Raw genomic sequence first — 16232 nt, 5'->3', positions numbered from 1 at the left:
GTAATGGGTTTTATTCCCATTAACACCCCATTAGCGTGTTAGCTAACGGAGCTGGAGAGCCAGCTGGCAGCGAATGCCTTTTTATTTATTTTTTTTTCCCTTCTTTCCATCGCCTGAACACCCTTCAGCTGTGGCTGGGGGCTGCCACGAGCCACCAAAGCCGGGGACCGAGCCCCGAAAAGCTTTTTTTTAATGGCCCAGCATTTCTCTTGCTGTTCTGAGGCTTTCCGTCCTCCAGCCCCAGAAGCCAGCAGGCACCCAACGCCGGCAAAATACGGGGAAATACCAGGTCCCAACCTCGCCCTTCATTTGCGCAACCCGACCCCAAATCCCTCCAGATTTGGGGCGGAAAACAACCATAAGAGAACGCCTTTTCCTCCTGTTTGCCATCGAGGCCAAATCCAAAGCGGGATGGGGACGGCATCGTGGCCGGGGCGCCCCGGGGTGCAGGACACCCCCACCCCAAAACTGCTGGGACCCCCCCCAGCCCAGTGCCCCCTTCTGCCCCCACCCTCCCAGCCTCCCCCCCACCATATCAGCCCCCAACCTCCGCCTGGCACAGGCAGGTCGGCGAGGAATTACACCACAGGGAGCTCCTCCATACTTTAAAATAAGCTTTATTTAGATTTTTTATATTTTTTTTATTATTTTTTTTTTAATATTTGCATCCATGCCTTCAAGGATCTTCCCCCACTCACGGGGGGAAGAAGTTAAATCTAACGTTACCCATAATCCATATGCTATTTCTCGAAGTTCTCTTAAATAAATCATCCTCTTAGTCATTTTTTTGTATTTCTTTTTTAGAATTATTTCCTAATTTACAAAAAAAAAAAAAAAAAAAAGCTGAAATGCAAAGGAAACTACTCGGTAACAAGGAGATTGCTCGTCTGTTGTTGGCTGAGAGATGAAGTTAGAAAAACGCGAAGAGAGGGAAAAGAAAAAACAGAACAAAAACGAAAAAAGGACAAATGTATAAAAAATGCTGAGACAGAGGCCACCGGGCCCACCCCCAGCACCGCCGCGGCCCCCCCCGCATCACCGGGTTAGAGGGAGCACAGAGCACGAGGGCAGCCGCAGGGCAGCTGCTGGGCTTCAGGACGAGATCCCCTTCGGAACAGGGCGTGCGGAACCGGCACTGAGAGAAAAAGACTGCCGCAGCGTCAGGAAATCATCTCCAGACACCTTTTAAGAGCTTCAAATTGTATCGTGAGCGTTAAAGCGTAAGGGACTTGTCGTAAGCAGAGCGCGGCGCGTGGTTAGTGGTGGTCGGGGGGGGGGGGAAGCGGCCGCCGGCGGGGTGATTTTGGGGCGTTTCGAGCGGATTCCGGAGCTCCGCGGCCGTACCCAGCGCCCCGGCGACGATAATGCCCCAAAAACCGGTGCTGCCCCGCGATGCCGCCTGCCCCCGGCTCCGAGCTCGTGCCGCTTCCCCCCCCCAAGTTTTAATTCCAGCGAAGGGCGAGCACCCCAAATCCGGGAAAAAACAAAGCAGGGAAAAGCCTTATTTTCCTGGAAAACGTTGAGGTTGCGGTTTTTTTGTGTGTGTTTTTTTTTTGTGTGTTTTTTTTTTCTTTTCTTCCAAGGCGTTAAGTGCTCTCGCAGCCGGGACGAGGATGCTCGCGGCCGTCCGACCGCGCCGGTCCCCGGTCCCCGTGTCCACATCCTCCCGCCCGCGGGCAGCGCCCCGGGACAGTACAGTACAAAGAGCCCCGTCCTCCTCCCCCAGCCCTCCCCACCAACATGGAAAAATATAAAACCCCCCCCCAAAATTTCTGCAATAATTTAGTTAGAATAGCTCCTCTCTGGGTTTGTGCAAATAAATTAAAACAACACAAGGAAAGGGAAAACACTTATTCCAGACCGGCAGGCGTTAACGACGAGCCCGGGTGCTGCCTCCTCGGATTTTGGCCAGGGGGACGTCACGGCGAACGTGATTTTGGTGGCTTTTTTTTTTCTTTCTTCCTTTCTTTTTTAAGGTCTCTTAAGACGGCGGGGTCCCCCTCTCCAAGGCGGGTTCCAGAGGCTCCGGAAAACAGCGGTTTCGGACAAGAGACGTCACAAGCACAAAGTGCACGAGATTCCCGTTATTTACAGACACGCAGCAGTCCTTCAAGTTTCAAGTTTCATCAAAAGAAGGAGGGGAGAACGAAAATAAAAAATAAAAAAAAATTCCCCAAACGACAAAAACCGAAGCGACGGACGAAGAAGGAAGAGTTACTGGAATGCAAAAATAAAATAATAATAATAAAAAAAAAAAGGAATGAAAGGGTGGGGGGGGGGGGGAACGAAATTACGACACGACAGCAGGGGTATGCCCCCGCAGGGTGGGGGGGATGTACAGCGGGGTCACCAGTCCGCATCCTCCTCGATGTAGTAGTCGGGGGCCGTGCCGTCGAAGAGCCCGGGGTCGAGGGACTTGCGCTGCTTGCCCCGGGCAAACACCCGCGAGATGGAGCCGAAGCCCATTTTCTCCTTCTTCTTTTTCCGTTTTTGGTCCTCCAGGTCTTCCAGAGACTGCAAAGGGAATTTGTTTTTTAAAACCTGAAGCGTGTGGTCTGGAATTGCTGCCTCCGAGCACACCCCCCACCCCCAACCACCCCCCAATGCAGGGCTCGGGGGGGGGGGTTTGGCACAGGGGGTTCGGTGCCCTACCTGTACAATGGGGTTGTGCAAGTTCTTCTGTACCGGTCCGGGGCTGTCCCCCTGCAGCAGAAGGGGACGGAGGGCATTGAAACAGCGGGAACGCAGCACGGGGACCCCGCAAGGACACCCCCCCCCCTCCCTGCAGCCCCCCCAGACTTACGTTGCAGAGCGAGTGCGTCCGATGCCGGGGCGAGTTGATGTCGCTCGGCGTGGACGAGCGGTCCCCTTCTGCCGCCGACGCGTCGGAGATGATGGACGGCTGCCGGGAGTGGCAGGGGCTCACCCGGACCGCTGCGAGGCAGGGGAGGCAGCAGGGGGTCAGCAGCACCCCCCCGGGAGGGAGGCAGAGCTCAGGCACGGAACTGCCTCTGTGCAAGCTCCAGCTCCCCGTGCAAAAGCCCAGACCTCACGCAGAAGCTGCCCCCTCTTGCAAAACCCCAGCACCACCCGTGCGAAAGCTCAGATCCTATTCAAAATCCCAGCACCCCCCCCCCCCGGCAAAACCCCAGCTTGCCGTGCAAAACCTAAACCCAGGCACAACCCAAGCAGTCCCTACGCAAAAACCCAGATCCTATTAAAAACCCCAGCCTGCTGCACGGAACAAACCCGTGCAAAACCCAGGTACCCTCCGGGCAAAAACCCAGATGCTATTCGAAACCCCAGCATCCGCCGTGCAAAACCCCAGCCTGCTGTGCAGAACCCAAACCTGTTCAAACCCCAAAGCCGTGCAAACCCCAAAGCCGTGCAAAACCCAAGTGCCAACCATGCAAGACCCAGCCCACTGTGCCAAACTCTGGATGCGACTGACAGCACTCCTCTGGCGAGCGGATTTCCACCCTAACCAAGGCAGCCACGGCCGTGCCGGCGCTCCCCAGGCTGCTCCCGCTGCTGGTTTCACCCCGGGACCCCCCCATGCATTTGAGTGCCCATGTCTGGGGTTTTACCTTGCCGGTCGGCCGAGTGCTGGGGGTGCGAGTGGTAGAGGGTCTGCTGGCTCTGCCGGATGGCGGCCGTCAGCGGCAGGTCGGCCTGCAGCACCCACTCCTGGTTGCCGTTCAGCACCGTCTCGCCCGGCATGGCCAAGGAGTGGCGCTTGGGGACGTCCTTGGTCAGCGTGGCCAGGGACTGCTTGGCCTGGGGAGGACACAGAAGGGGGGGGACGGAAAAAGAAGGACGTCTCCTGGAGCTGCAGGAGCGGCAGCAACGCGCGGCGCAAAACCCACACTGCCCTGTGCAGGTGAGCGGCCAAATCCCTGCAGCAAGGACACCCAGCTCTTTTCCATCCATGTTTTTGTTTTCTTCTGCTAGTATTGCCACAATACAGTGACACCGCGTGCAATTGTCACGGCGCTGGGGCCAGCATTTATCCCCGGTACCCACGGTGGTACAGAACACACCCCCTGCGATACTGCAGCGAACGCTTCGGTGCAGCATCGCGGCTCAAAGCCAACCCAGCAGCACTGCTGCAAGCACCCCTGTGCAATACTGCAAGGAACACAGAACCTCACCAGAACTCCCCGGGGTCCCCAAGCCCTCGAGCTGCTGAGCCGAGAGCCCGCAGCAGCGCACGGGGCCGACCCTCGGCCGCTCGGATGCTTCTGCAGCTTGAGCCCACGGCCACGCCAGGGCACGGGCGGGTGGTGGAGGTGCAGGGGCTGAGCTCACCATGGCCAGCTCGGCCTCCAGCTCCTTCATGCGGTTGTCTTTCAGGTCGAGCTGGGAGCGCAGGGCGCTGGCGTGGTCCGTCGCCTCCTTGGCTTGCCGCCGCAGCTCCCACTTCTCCCTCTCCAGCAGGTCTTTCTCCTTCGCCAGGGCTTTCACTGCGTCCTCGCTCTCCTGCGGCGAGCCAGAGAAGCCATCAGGATGGGGGGAACGGCCAAAAGAGACCCCCCAGCTCTCCCCCACAGGCAATGGCAACCCCGTGCCCTGAAACCAGATGCCCGCTCCCCAGATCAGGATGCCTGCACTGTGCCCGAAACTTGAAGACCCCCACCAGCGCTTCGACCCAACTACTTGCTTCTCCTGCAGTGCCCCTTCGCGTTGGAAATTGCAAGGGATTTCTCACAGAAGGGGAAAAATGTCCCTCTGGCTCTCCCCGGCCTACCCCAAGCTGGCTGCGAGTGCTGCTCCTTTGGCACCCGCCTTCAAAAATAGCAAATTTCTCTCTTTGCATGGAAAAAAGCCCAGAATAGCCGCCGGAGCTGGGTTCCCACGCTCGCCTGCGCTGGTGGAGGGCTCCACGCAGGCAAACCATGAGCACAACAGGAAACCGTGCCTACACCCCCCGGCTTTCTGTCCATAAAATGTCCAGAAAAATGCTATTTATAATCAAGCAACGTGCTACGGTTTGTGCGGTCGACAAGTTCCTAACCTTATGGGCCCCACGTAAAGCATGTCCTCGGGAACAAGCTGCCTTAGGGTTTCAGCCAGCAGAAGAAGACTGAATAAAAGCAAAACCCCGCTGAATAAAAATGCAAATAAAAGCCCCACCTGAGCCTTCAAAGCCAGCATTTCCCCCCCGGTGCAATAAAAGAAAACCCAACAGCCTCACGCCGGCGCCCAGCCTCACTTTCCGGTGCTGCTCGTAGTTGCGGATGAAGTCGCGGAGCTGCTCCTCGCGGCTCTCCAGCGTGGCGTAGAGCTGCTGCATCTGGCTCACCAGGTCCGTCTTCTCGGCTTTCAAGCGCTTGCGGTCAGCTTTCATGGCTGGGGGGAAAAAGCACCGGGGTAAAAGCAGCCACCGGGGTAAAAGCAGCCACCGGGCTCCCCCTCCAGCACCTTCGTTTGGCAAGGACCCAGCAGCGACGCGGTGACCGCGGGGAGCGCCCCCGGCTCCCTCCCCACGTCTCGGGGGACCCCTCTGCCTCGCCAACAAGCAGCACGGGGGAGCAGCGCTGGGGCTTCACACCCCGCAGCGGCAAGACCCGAAGCAGAGATGTTGGGAGGACACTGTGCAACCCGAGGACTGGTGCTGCGCCCACCCCTGGCAGCCTGCTCTGCGTGGGATGCGCTGAGCAGAGCGAGTCCTTCCCACCCTGCCCCACGCAGCTCCTCCGACCCCAAAACGGAGTCATTTTGTGCAGGGGGCTCATCAAAATTCATGCTAATGCCCAGGTCGGCGTTGCATCATTTAGGAGCTTGAGGATGGCAGTAAATAAACTCCAGCTCTGCTTGAGAACCGCTGCCCAAAGTGCTTAAAAACTGCTGGGGCTGTGATTATTTTGGTGCTTCGTCCTTGTAGCACGTGCTCCAAACCCTGCCCCACAAGCGTCACGGGGCACCCATGGAAAAAGAGATTTGGGAGCAAAACCGGTGCTGCAGTGTCAGGGTTCAGCCCAGAAAAACGCTTTTCCTGGCTAAATAAACCCAGGCGGCTGAATTTCGCAGCGAGGATTGAGATTTTTCCCCATTTCTGTCTATTTTGATGGGTAAACTCTCAGCGGGCACGTTTCCACGAGGAGCAAGCAAACACGAGGGGAAACCATCGGGCGCAGCGGGGGGAGCTGCGGGTGCCCGTCGTGCCCGGTGCCTCCAGCCCGCGCCTCGGCACCGCGGCAGAAACCCAGGTTCCTGCTGCAGACCCAGCCCTCCCTGCCCCGACGGCAGGCAGCTGAGCAATCGGGCTGCGAGACCGAGTGAAAAGCAATAAAAAAAAAAAGGGCTCCGCGTGCCTTTTGGCCCTGAGAAAGCAGGAAGTTATTAAACACCCTTTGACCCCGCAGCGGTCATCGCCCTCGCTGCTTCGCAAGCAGGCGAGCTTTGCAAGGTGTCCTCGTGTAGAAAAAAAAAATACCTGAACCCAAACGAACACAGAAGCCACCCGAAAACCTGCCAGAGGCTGCACAGGCACACGTGAAACGCCGGCAAAATCCCCTCTGGACGCGTTTGCAAGGAGGTGCTGCTTCCCCTTGGGTTTGCCAGCAGCCAAGGCTGCGGCAGTGGCGCTGCAGCCCCATCCCCACGCGTGGGTTTTCCTTGATGTCCCCAGCCCCACGAGCAGCATTTCCAGCCCCGTTTTGTCCCATGGCATCCTCCCCGTCCCGTAATTAGCCGCTTCACCTCAGGATGCCAGCTGGCTCTACACCATTCCCTTCTCCCCACATGTAGCCGGGGCTGGGGACGCTGCACCTTCCCAGGCCCGGGCTCCAGCAGGAGCCACCTCTTCTCTCCGAGCTGCGCCGCGTCCTCTCCTTTGTCCCCACGTCCCCTCGGGTCCCCCCATCCATGGGGCTGCGTTTCGCGGTGCTGCCAGACACGGAGCAGCCCCGTCGCTGGGCTGGTTTCCCCGTCAGCACAACAATTTGTGGTTCCTCGGCGTGGCACGAGGCTGCTCGAGGCTGCTCGCTAGGAGAAAAATATGAAAGCTCCCCGGAGCAGGGCTGGCTTCTTCCCTCGGGCAGGGAGATCCCCTCCAGCATCCCCCTCCAGCCGAACAGCGTTCCTCCGAGCAGCTTCGCTCCAATATTTGAGGGCTCAAAACTTCACAGAAAGGGGAAGTTCCCCCAAAACCGGGCTGGCGAGACGCCCGCAGACCGAACCCCTCCGGTTTTGGGCTCTTCACCACACACACCCGTACATATTTCATTTTCTCAAGGAAAATGAGAGGCTCTTAGAAAAGTTTAGGTCAGATTTGCACCCTCCGAAGCTGAAGGTGACAAAAGGCTCCCACCAGACTTAACTGAAGAGCCGGTTCCCCACAGCACACAGCCCACTTCCACCCGTGGGAGCACTCGGAGTCCTTAAAGGTCTACGGGAAACTCTTCAGCTCCTGCACCACCACCACCAAAACCAAGAAAACAACAACAAAAAAACATTCAGAAGTTATTACGAGGAGACAAGTACGCGGCCTCTCGAGGTTTGGTATCCGCTGAGCAGAGCTAAGCTGAAGCCCCGTGGATGCTCGCCCTGGGCGTCCTGCTGCTCCTGCCCTGCGCCTCCAAAAGCAGCGGGGAAAAAGAGGTGGAAAAGGTTTCTGGTCGAACGCCTCTCTGCTGGGGTCAGCCAAGCTGCACCGGCACAGCGAGCGGCTCCAAGGACAGCTCCACATCCGTTTCAGATCATATTTGAGAGATCTGCTAAAACAAACTCTTGTATTTTCCACTCGCGGTAGCGCTGCTCGCCCTCCTCCAGAGCCCGTGAGCTCCTCAGCTTAAAGAAAAGATTTATCGGGCGTTTGAGAACTTCCCTCCCAACCCGGCTCATCGGAAATTAATCGAAAAAGGCAGGGGAAAAATAGAAAGTTATGCAAAAGCGAGCCGGGCTGCCAGCAGCTCCGTACCTGCTTGGCAAACGAGCCTGGCTAATTACGCAGGGCAGCCTCAGGGGGCTCGGTCGGGCCCTCACGGCACGTCCCCTGGACCTCCCGGCATCGCATTTTTGGGCAGAGCCCATCCAAGCGAAAACGCCACCCCCGTCACCCTCTGAGTGCAGCTTAGTGCCCGTAGCTCGTCCCTGCGACACCCAACCTGCATGGCACGGCACGGCCAAAACTGCTGTGACAGTGCCACCACCCCCCGGGCCCCTTTTGGGCCTCTTTGGGATGGAAATTGGCCAACGTGTGCTAAAAAGAGACATTTCCCCTCCTAAAACGATGGTTGTTAGTAACTAGTGGCTTCCCTTTCGACATTAAAATTCTCATCTTGGATGAAGAGACGACGAGCCAGGCGGTGGAGGCACCACCGAGCCCCGGCTTGCTTGGAGAGCCTGCGGCTGATAACTTGGGTTCGTTCTCTTGGGAAGGTGCTAACGGAGGGAAAAATGGCCAGCTCTGCACAGGAGGGCCACGAAACGCCGTCCTGTCGCGTTAACATTCACTTAATTTCTCCTGTTTCCCCATCCCGACCGTGAAATTCCATGTTGTCACCGTGACCAAGGCCATAAAATCGGGCAGCCCCGCGCGGGGCTGGCAGCGCAGGGCTCACTTCGCAACGAGATTCGGGCTCGCAGCGCCTCCGGGGGCCCCGTCTCCTATTTCTTTGCTCCCTCCCCGGAGGAGCACGCAGAGGGGTTTTGCAGCAGCTCTGTGCCACCGGGGGACAGGGCTCGGAGCCACCAGGCAGGGGACGGAGCCCACCAGGCTGCGCGCCCCCCGTGGAGGGGACGCTGTGCCGGATTTGTGCCGGTTCACGCTCCGGGAGGAGGAGAGGAGGACGTGACGCAGCACGAGAGGATTTCATTTTGGACATTGGAGAAAAAAAAAAGGGTGCAAGCGATGGAATTAGCCCAGAGGAAGGAGCGATAAAACAAAACCCCGGTCTGAGCCACTCCAGCACATCCTGTGCCGCGTCAGACCCAGCCCGTCCTGCGCCGGGGCGCTGTAAATACAGATCTGCTCCCCGCAGGAAGGGCTCGGTGGCGGGGGGACGCGTTTCGGCACCAAGGTGGCTTCATCCAGTCCTCTCCACGGCGAAACCAAAGCCTTGCGGAGACGCCGGGGCGCTGCAGGGGCTGCGGCAGAGGCTGGAGCCTCCCCTTCCCTCCCGCCGCCTGCCCGGCACTTCCCGGCGCGCCGCCAGCCGCCGGCACGGATTTCCCTATCGCTTCCCCAGCGCTTCCCCGCTAGCGACGCGGCCGCCCGGGAGGATGCTGCGGCCCCAGAGGCCCGGCCTCCGCCGGGATCCTGAGCCATGGAGAAGCCTGGACAGGTTTGCAGCAGCTCCTGAACCCGCGGCCATCGGTTCCCCAGTCGGCGACGCCGGCGGACGCGGTTTTTATTGGGAGTTTTCTGCCCTTTTTCCCCATTTCTCGCCGTGTTTCTCTCCGCGGGAAGGAAGAAAAGTTTCTGCCCAGCTCACGGGGACGGATCCAGCACCGGCGGCTTCTCCAAGCGAGGGGGAAGCTTTCCAGCATGGGAGGGAAGCAGCAGTGGTTTAAAACCACTTCTTGTTCCACCACCGAGGCCCTCCCCATCCCACCCATCACACCTGCAGGGAAGTCCTGGGAAACAAATCCCAGCGGGCCACTAAAAGCCCAGTAAAAATATACAAATATTCCTTAACCACCCCTGATTCTCAAACCCATCTCCTTTTTTTTTCTGCACTGTCCTCTGCAGAAGTGTCCATAACCTTCTTGTTTTGGGCAAAACTATCGAGCCTTCAGATTTCTCTGCCCTGGACACCTGATTCTGCATGGACAGTGGCAAAAACAGCTGACAAGCAACACCTCCTAGCCCTGTAACAGGGCAGAAATTTCTAAAAAAGGCCGATTCCTTTATGTGCACATCCCCAAAGAACGACGACACAAAAAAGCAGATGGACCAGGGGTGATTCCTGCCCCCCCCAGATCCCACAGCCAAACCCAGCCCCGTGCAGTGCCCCCACGCTGGGTACATCACCCTGCTGTACTCCTTTCCAGTTTATTCAGCAGGAAGAGTTTTTTTGGGGGGGAGGAGAAGCTATGCCGGGAGGTTTTGCCCTGCACAACCCATCACCGGGGCGTGCAGCGAGCTCTTCCCACGGGAGGACGCACGAAGCACGCGTGCATGGCCCGGAGCCCTGCTGCTCCCCTCCTAAAGGGTCCAAGGAGCTCAAATCCGAACCAAGCCCGTCCCGCAGCATTTTCCAGCTGCGTTTCAGCTTGGTTTTCCTCTCTATTTAGCGGCAGAGCTTCGCAATGCCCCGAGCGCTGCGTGCTCCCTATCCCCCAGCCTCGGCGGGGCAGTGCGAGGATGCTCGGGGAACATCCCTTGTACCCAACACCCCCCCTTTGCACCACCTCACCCAAACACGAGGGCTGCCTTCTCCTTCCCTCATTACCTAACTCGTGGTGATGCTCCGGGGTTCCGGGACGCCTGGAAAAAAAAGCCCTTTAGGGGCAGCCCTTACCCTGCAGAGCCTCCTTGGCGCGCGCCAGCTCCTGCTCCTTCTGTGCCAGCTGCACCTTGAGCTCGGTGGCCGAGAGCACCTCGGGGGACTTGGTGCCGTGCGTCTCCTCCAGGTCTTTCGACAGCATCTCCTTCATTTGCCGGAGCAGGTGGACCTCCTCCTGCAGCTGGGCCACCTCTTCTCGCAGCAGCGCTGGGGGAGAGGGAAAACAACGCCGGCACGTCAGCGCCGCCCGCTCAGGACCCAGCCGTGGGTTAACAGCAACAAGTCACACTACAGAGCAATAAATAGCAACACAAGAGTGGTAAATGAGTTCATTAACGAGAGATCAGAGGATCATTTAGGTTGGAAAAGACCTCCGAGATCATCAGTCCAACCGCCCAAGCAACGGTAAGTAATAAGAACAATCGAGAAGCCGCTCCCCACCCAAACCGCCTGAAAAACCTGAAATCCAGAAAATTACCGAGCTGCACCGGAACGTTCAAAGCACCGGAGCAGCAGCCACTGGAGCTGCTGCCTCGCAGGGACGGCTGCTTGCGTGGCCACGGAGCTCTGCAGCACTGCCCCGTGCTCGGGATGCATTTAGGAAATCCCAACCACCTGCTCCGGGGCTGGGAAGGGGAAGGCGCTGCTTCCACGCCTTGCTCCCCAGATTTACGCCCAGCAAAGCAGCTGCTCTTGCGAGCATCTCGGCGCGTCCCGGCCCGCGTTCAGGCGCTTTGCCCTCATTTCCACGCTGCACCCACAGCCCTCTTTTCCCCTTCCCATCCTCTCCCTGCCCCATTGGAGCCAGATGTTGCCGCTCCAACCCACTCACGCGAGCACACGAGCAGCCTGCCTGCGCTTTTCCACGTCCTGTTGCTCAATCGCCGCCTTTGAAAAAGAAAATTAACTTGATTTGTCCTTCCACGTAAGCAAAAAAAACCTTCCCGGGGTGAACCAACTACCAGCAATAGCGTAATTGGCCATTTCTGCCTGTTTTCCCCCAGAACAGCAGCGGGCTCGGGGATGGGGCTTCCGAGTAACTGCACCGCGGCTCCCCAAACCGGGGCAGCAGCCTGAAACCCAAAGGCTGTGCTGAAAAGAAACCCCAGCATGCACGGTACAGTTCCTGGTTAAAAAAAAAAGGATTTGATTATAAATATTATTTATATATAAATAGGAAAAGAGATATCAGTCTAAAAAAAATAAGTAGATGTTCTCTCTCCACTCAGATGTGTTTAGGTCCTTTCCCTGCCACCTTTCAGCCAGTCTGGGCACAAAATATATAGTTTTTTTGTGTTTTTTTTTAGTTTATTTCTGGAAGAAATGGACTTAGTGACCCCTACCTGTGTGGCCGCTTCCCACCCTCCCGAAAGGTGGAGGAAAAGCTGGAGGAAAAACCCAAATTGCCCAAGGCCAGGGCTGGGGCGAGCCCCCGGGACTGCTGCACCCCGACGTGGTGCCCGGGTCCCTTCGGTGCCCGAGCCAGCAGCTGCTCTGGAAAGGCATAAAATCTGGTTTGCATACTTGAAATGCTTCCCTTATGAAAACTGGCAAGGCCTCGTTCTGTAAATTATTTAGCAATAAAGTCACTAACGAGGAACATTCGAGCTCCGGGCTGGGGATTTCATTAAAGTCCAAAGTGCTTTCTTGAAATCCTTGCAAAAAGCTTGAATAAATACGCGTCCGAGGAGCTTGGCTCAGCTCTGCCCGTGTTCCCGTTTCCCGAGGGGCCGGAGAAATCCCGAGTTTTGGCCTCCGGCGTGCAGGAAACCGAGGGAAACGCGAGGGGCAGGGCCCGGAGCGGGGGCGCACAGGGAGTGCTCCGGGGGCGCATTTCTGAGACCACGCCACCGAGCGCCTTCGTTGCACGTCCCCAGGCGAGGACAGGCACGGAGGGGACAAGACACAGGAGCGGGACGCACGTGGGTGCTGCGGAGGATCTGCAGCAAGCCGCTCACCTCCCCGAAATCTCCCCGAAATCCCATTCCGGTTGCACGAGCGACCCTGCAGCCTTGCCGCCCTGGGCACGAGGCTCGCTCGTGCAAACCCCACAAACCCACCGATGGCCTTTAATTCCCTTTTTCCCCCACCCCGCTTCATTTCCACCCTCGGTTTGGCTTTTTTCTTGCCCCGGGAGCCACGGTTGGCAGTTCCCTGGCAAATGATTAACCGCAGAGCAGGGAGCGCAGGGCAGGGCGGGGAGCGCAACGCGGCCACCCCGGGTCCCCCCACCCCGCGCCTTGATCCCAGCTCAGGTCACGTAGGTGCCCAAGACATCCTCCCGCCGACCACAGCAACCACAGCCCCGCAGACACAGGAGAAAACTTTTGCAGAAATTAAAACGAAGACCCACAGCCAGCTGCAGGTCCAACGAGTGCAACGGAGACACGAGACCGAACCCGTGAAGCACGTGCGGGCTCCACCGGGCTGGTGGTCTCCGTGCAAGCAGCGTCACTTCCCTTGCTTTTTAATTTTATCGGGAAGCTCTTTTATCTGCTGTCTAACTTTTAAAAAACTTTAAAGCCCCTATTTTGATGTTAAAGAGCTGATTTTTCTACAGAGCTGCACAGTCGGCTTGAGAGAACGAGCCCGAACCGCGGTGAGGATTTCACCGAGGACGCCGGCGCTGTGTTATCGGCATACATCCACGGGGAAAAGCACAGCCCCAAAATCCAAGGTTCGAGGGGAAAAATCGGGCATCGTGCTCTGCTCAAACAGCACCAGACACGCCAGGAGCTGCTTCAGCCCCCGGAGAAGTCTCATCCTCCTCCCTGCCTCCTGGGGCTGCCTCCGCTGCTGAAGCCAGAGACGGGCTTAAAGGCAGTAACCCACGGCGCTGATCCCAGAAAGGTTTTTAAAGGTTTTTTTGGGGGAAAGAAGCCAGAGTTTCGGGCAGGTAACGTGCAGCACGGGGCTGGGCCGGGCCTCAGCACCTAAAGCAAGGGCCCCGGGCCCCAAAAAGTGCCGCTTCCCGGCAGCTCTTTCCTTGGGAAAGTCCCAATAACGGGGAAAATAAGGCCGATTCTTCGGGAACCTCGGCTCAGCCCCTACGCCCCTGCAGCCCTGGGGGGATTTTGGAATTGTGCAAAAATGACCTAAAAAGAAACATAATCCACGGCCCCAGCCCCGCCGCTGCGAGCGCGAAGCCGCGGTGCCTTGAGCTGCTCTTTTAACCCAAACCTGCTCATATTCAACCCAAAGGGGCTCGGGTTTTGGAGGCTGGGGCTCGCAGCGACGCTCGCGGCCTCGCAAGGTGGATTTGGGGCGGCGGCAGCCCCCACGCCCAAATCCTGCCCTTTGCCACCTCCCCCTGCGCAAAAACCTGCCGCAAGGCGCTTTCCTCTGCCTTTTCATTCGCATTTTTTGCCTCCTCCTTTTGCTTTAAGCCCCTTTTTTATTATTTTTGGGGGTGGTTTTGTGCCCTGCCTCCTAACGGGGCGCTGCAGTTACCGGCGGGAGCTCCCCCCCCCTCCTCCAGCCCCGCAGCTTTGAGAGCTGCCACAAACGGGCAGCTTGCGAAATTAATGCAATTTCAACGTTTCCCAGACTAATTGATGAAAACTACCATTCACACCGAAATAATTGGCTGTTAATTATATTTTCGTTGATAGCATTAAACTTCCCTGACACTGCCGGATCCTACATCCTTTATGCTTTGAGCACTGATTAGCGTTAACAGACAATGTAAATAATAGATTTTTTTTTTCTTGAATTATTATTTTTTTTACATTTTTTTTTGAAGCATCTGCAGGAATAGCTCTGCACGGACAGCTCTGAGCTTTCCCCTCCAGCTCCCGCAAATCCCAGCTCTGGCTGCTCTGGAGCACACCCCCCAGGCCACGGAGCCTTTTCCTGGCCCCCAATTTCGGAACCATCCCCTCACAAGATTTTTTTCCCCGTGCCACTCCGCCGTCACGGCCGCTACGCACACGCCTTTGCCATCAGAGGGCATCTATTAAAAAGGACTGCAACGGGTTTCCTGGCAGCGGGGTTTACGGTGGCGCGGCTCGTACCTCGGCTGGGAGCTGCTTTTCTGCCATTTTTGCCATTTTCACCATTTTTCACCATCAGATCCGTGCCCACGGAGGGCACGGGGAGACACTCGGCCCCTCCTGCCTCCCGCACAGCCTTGGCCCGGGGGTTTTATATTTGTGTGCATATAATAAACGTATAAAAACATGCCTCTGTATAGACACACACACACTCATACATCTCCCTCCTGGGACACAGGGATCACAGGAGAAAGAACAATATCAGACAAAAAAATAAGGATTTAAGCCCAGGGATGTGTCCGACTCGTCCCTGACCAAGCACCCCACCAGTCCGGAGAGCTGAGCAGCTCTGCTTTGGAGCCGCGCTTTTGGGTGCCCCAGCCAGGATCACCCCAAACCCTCCAAGCACCACGGGACCGTCGGCGTTCCCCTCCCGGTGCATCCCAACGCGCAGTCAGTCGGGGGAGAACCTACCCACAGAGTCACCAGGTTCCCCTAAAACCCCCCAAAACACGCCTGGCAGGGGGAGCAGAAGGCTGAGCGCCTGGGGACGAGCTGACAACCCGACGCAGGCGGGGATGGGAGGGGAGGGCGGGGGGGGTTTGGGGGCTTCCAGGGTCGGTTTGGGAGCAGCGGGGCCGTGACCTCGGCGGCACCGCGGTGACACCCTCGCGAGCGGCCGCGCACCCCACAGGGCGCGGTGGCGGGTGGCTTTTTGTTCCTTTCGCACATAAAATAAAATAAAAATAATATATATCTTATACAAAAATATATAAAAAAGAAGTTAAAAGTTGGAGCTCCTCCCTCCAGCCCCCTTACCCGCGGGGGCCAGGCCGGGACGCATCCTGCCCCGCGCGTCCCCGCCACCCGCTGCCGCCGTCCCTCGCCGCGGCCGCGGAGACGCGCGGGGGGCCATCGCCCGCTCCTCCTGCTCCGACTTCATGGCGCCCGCTGCCCCGTCGCCACCGCCGCCGCCTCCCCGCCGCGGCTCCCGGCCCTGATGTCACGCCGGAGGAGTGGCCTGGCCCGGGAGTGAACCGCCAGGAACCGAAGGGCGGCGGAAACAATCCCCGGGGCCGGCCGCCGTGGGGAAACTGAGGCACGTGGAGGCACCTCCTTCCTCGGCTCCCCACCCGCTGCGCCCCTGTGTCCCTCACGCCCCCCCCCACCAGAGCAGAGCTTCTCGCTCTGCTCACGCAGCCTGCCGGAGGGATGCGGGGAAGGCACCGGGGTGGCTCCTGGTGCCCGGCTCCTTGCTGCAGGCTGGGGGGCTGGAAAGGTTTTGGGACGGCGCTGGCTGCACCCCAAACCTGGATGTGGGGAAACTGAGGCACGGCCCCGAGAGGCAGCCTCGTGATGGGTGTGAGCGGACAGACAAAAAACGCCCAGACCACGGGGATGGAGGGCAGCCAGGACCCCCAGGGGGCTTCCATTTCCCCACGCGAAGCCAGCAGTGCGAGGACAAGCGGGCGCTGCTGGTAGGTGACCGGGGATGGAGCAAGGTGCAGGGGGATGTCCCCAGGCCAGGGTGTGTCCCGAGTCCCCGAGCACCCAGGAGCGGGTGCTCCGCACCCAGGGAGCCCGTGAGTAAGCCGGGAGGAAGGTTCGGGTTCGCGGGCTCGCCCTCGTCGTGGCTTTGCTCGGCCGAGCCCCGTTCCTCACCCGCAGCACCCGCAGCGCTTGGAGCGATGCCACCCGCGGGGGGTTCCCTGCTCGCTTCCTCCTTAAAACCCCTCTGCAAGGCGTGCGGGCAGCGGGTCTCGCACCCTGGCTGTGCGACCAGCACCCA

The 16232-nt window shown here is 58.4% G+C and overlaps 1 protein-coding gene across 1 annotated transcript; it reads right to left on the bottom strand.

Moving 5' to 3' along the window:
• Positions 1–618: 618 nt before the first annotated feature.
• On the bottom strand, positions 619–15541 carry LOC118177111 (kazrin-like). The gene is made up of 8 exons (XM_035344515.1): positions 15263–15541; positions 10467–10658; positions 5213–5349; positions 4309–4479; positions 3588–3777; positions 2804–2934; positions 2653–2703; positions 619–2514 (listed from the first exon to the last, which is right to left on the bottom strand). The coding sequence occupies exons 1-8, from the start codon at positions 15384–15386 to the stop codon at positions 2347–2349; spliced, it is 1164 nt and encodes a 387-aa protein (XP_035200406.1). The 5' UTR covers positions 15387–15541; the 3' UTR covers positions 619–2346.
• Positions 15542–16232: the final 691 nt, after the last annotated feature.

This window comes from Oxyura jamaicensis, chromosome 21, assembly GCF_011077185.1.
Source record: "Oxyura jamaicensis isolate SHBP4307 breed ruddy duck chromosome 21, BPBGC_Ojam_1.0, whole genome shotgun sequence".
Lineage (NCBI taxonomy): Eukaryota > Metazoa > Chordata > Aves > Anseriformes > Anatidae > Oxyura > Oxyura jamaicensis.
The sequence above is the reverse complement of the archived record's forward strand: the minus strand, read 5'-3'. Positions and strand labels throughout refer to the sequence as shown.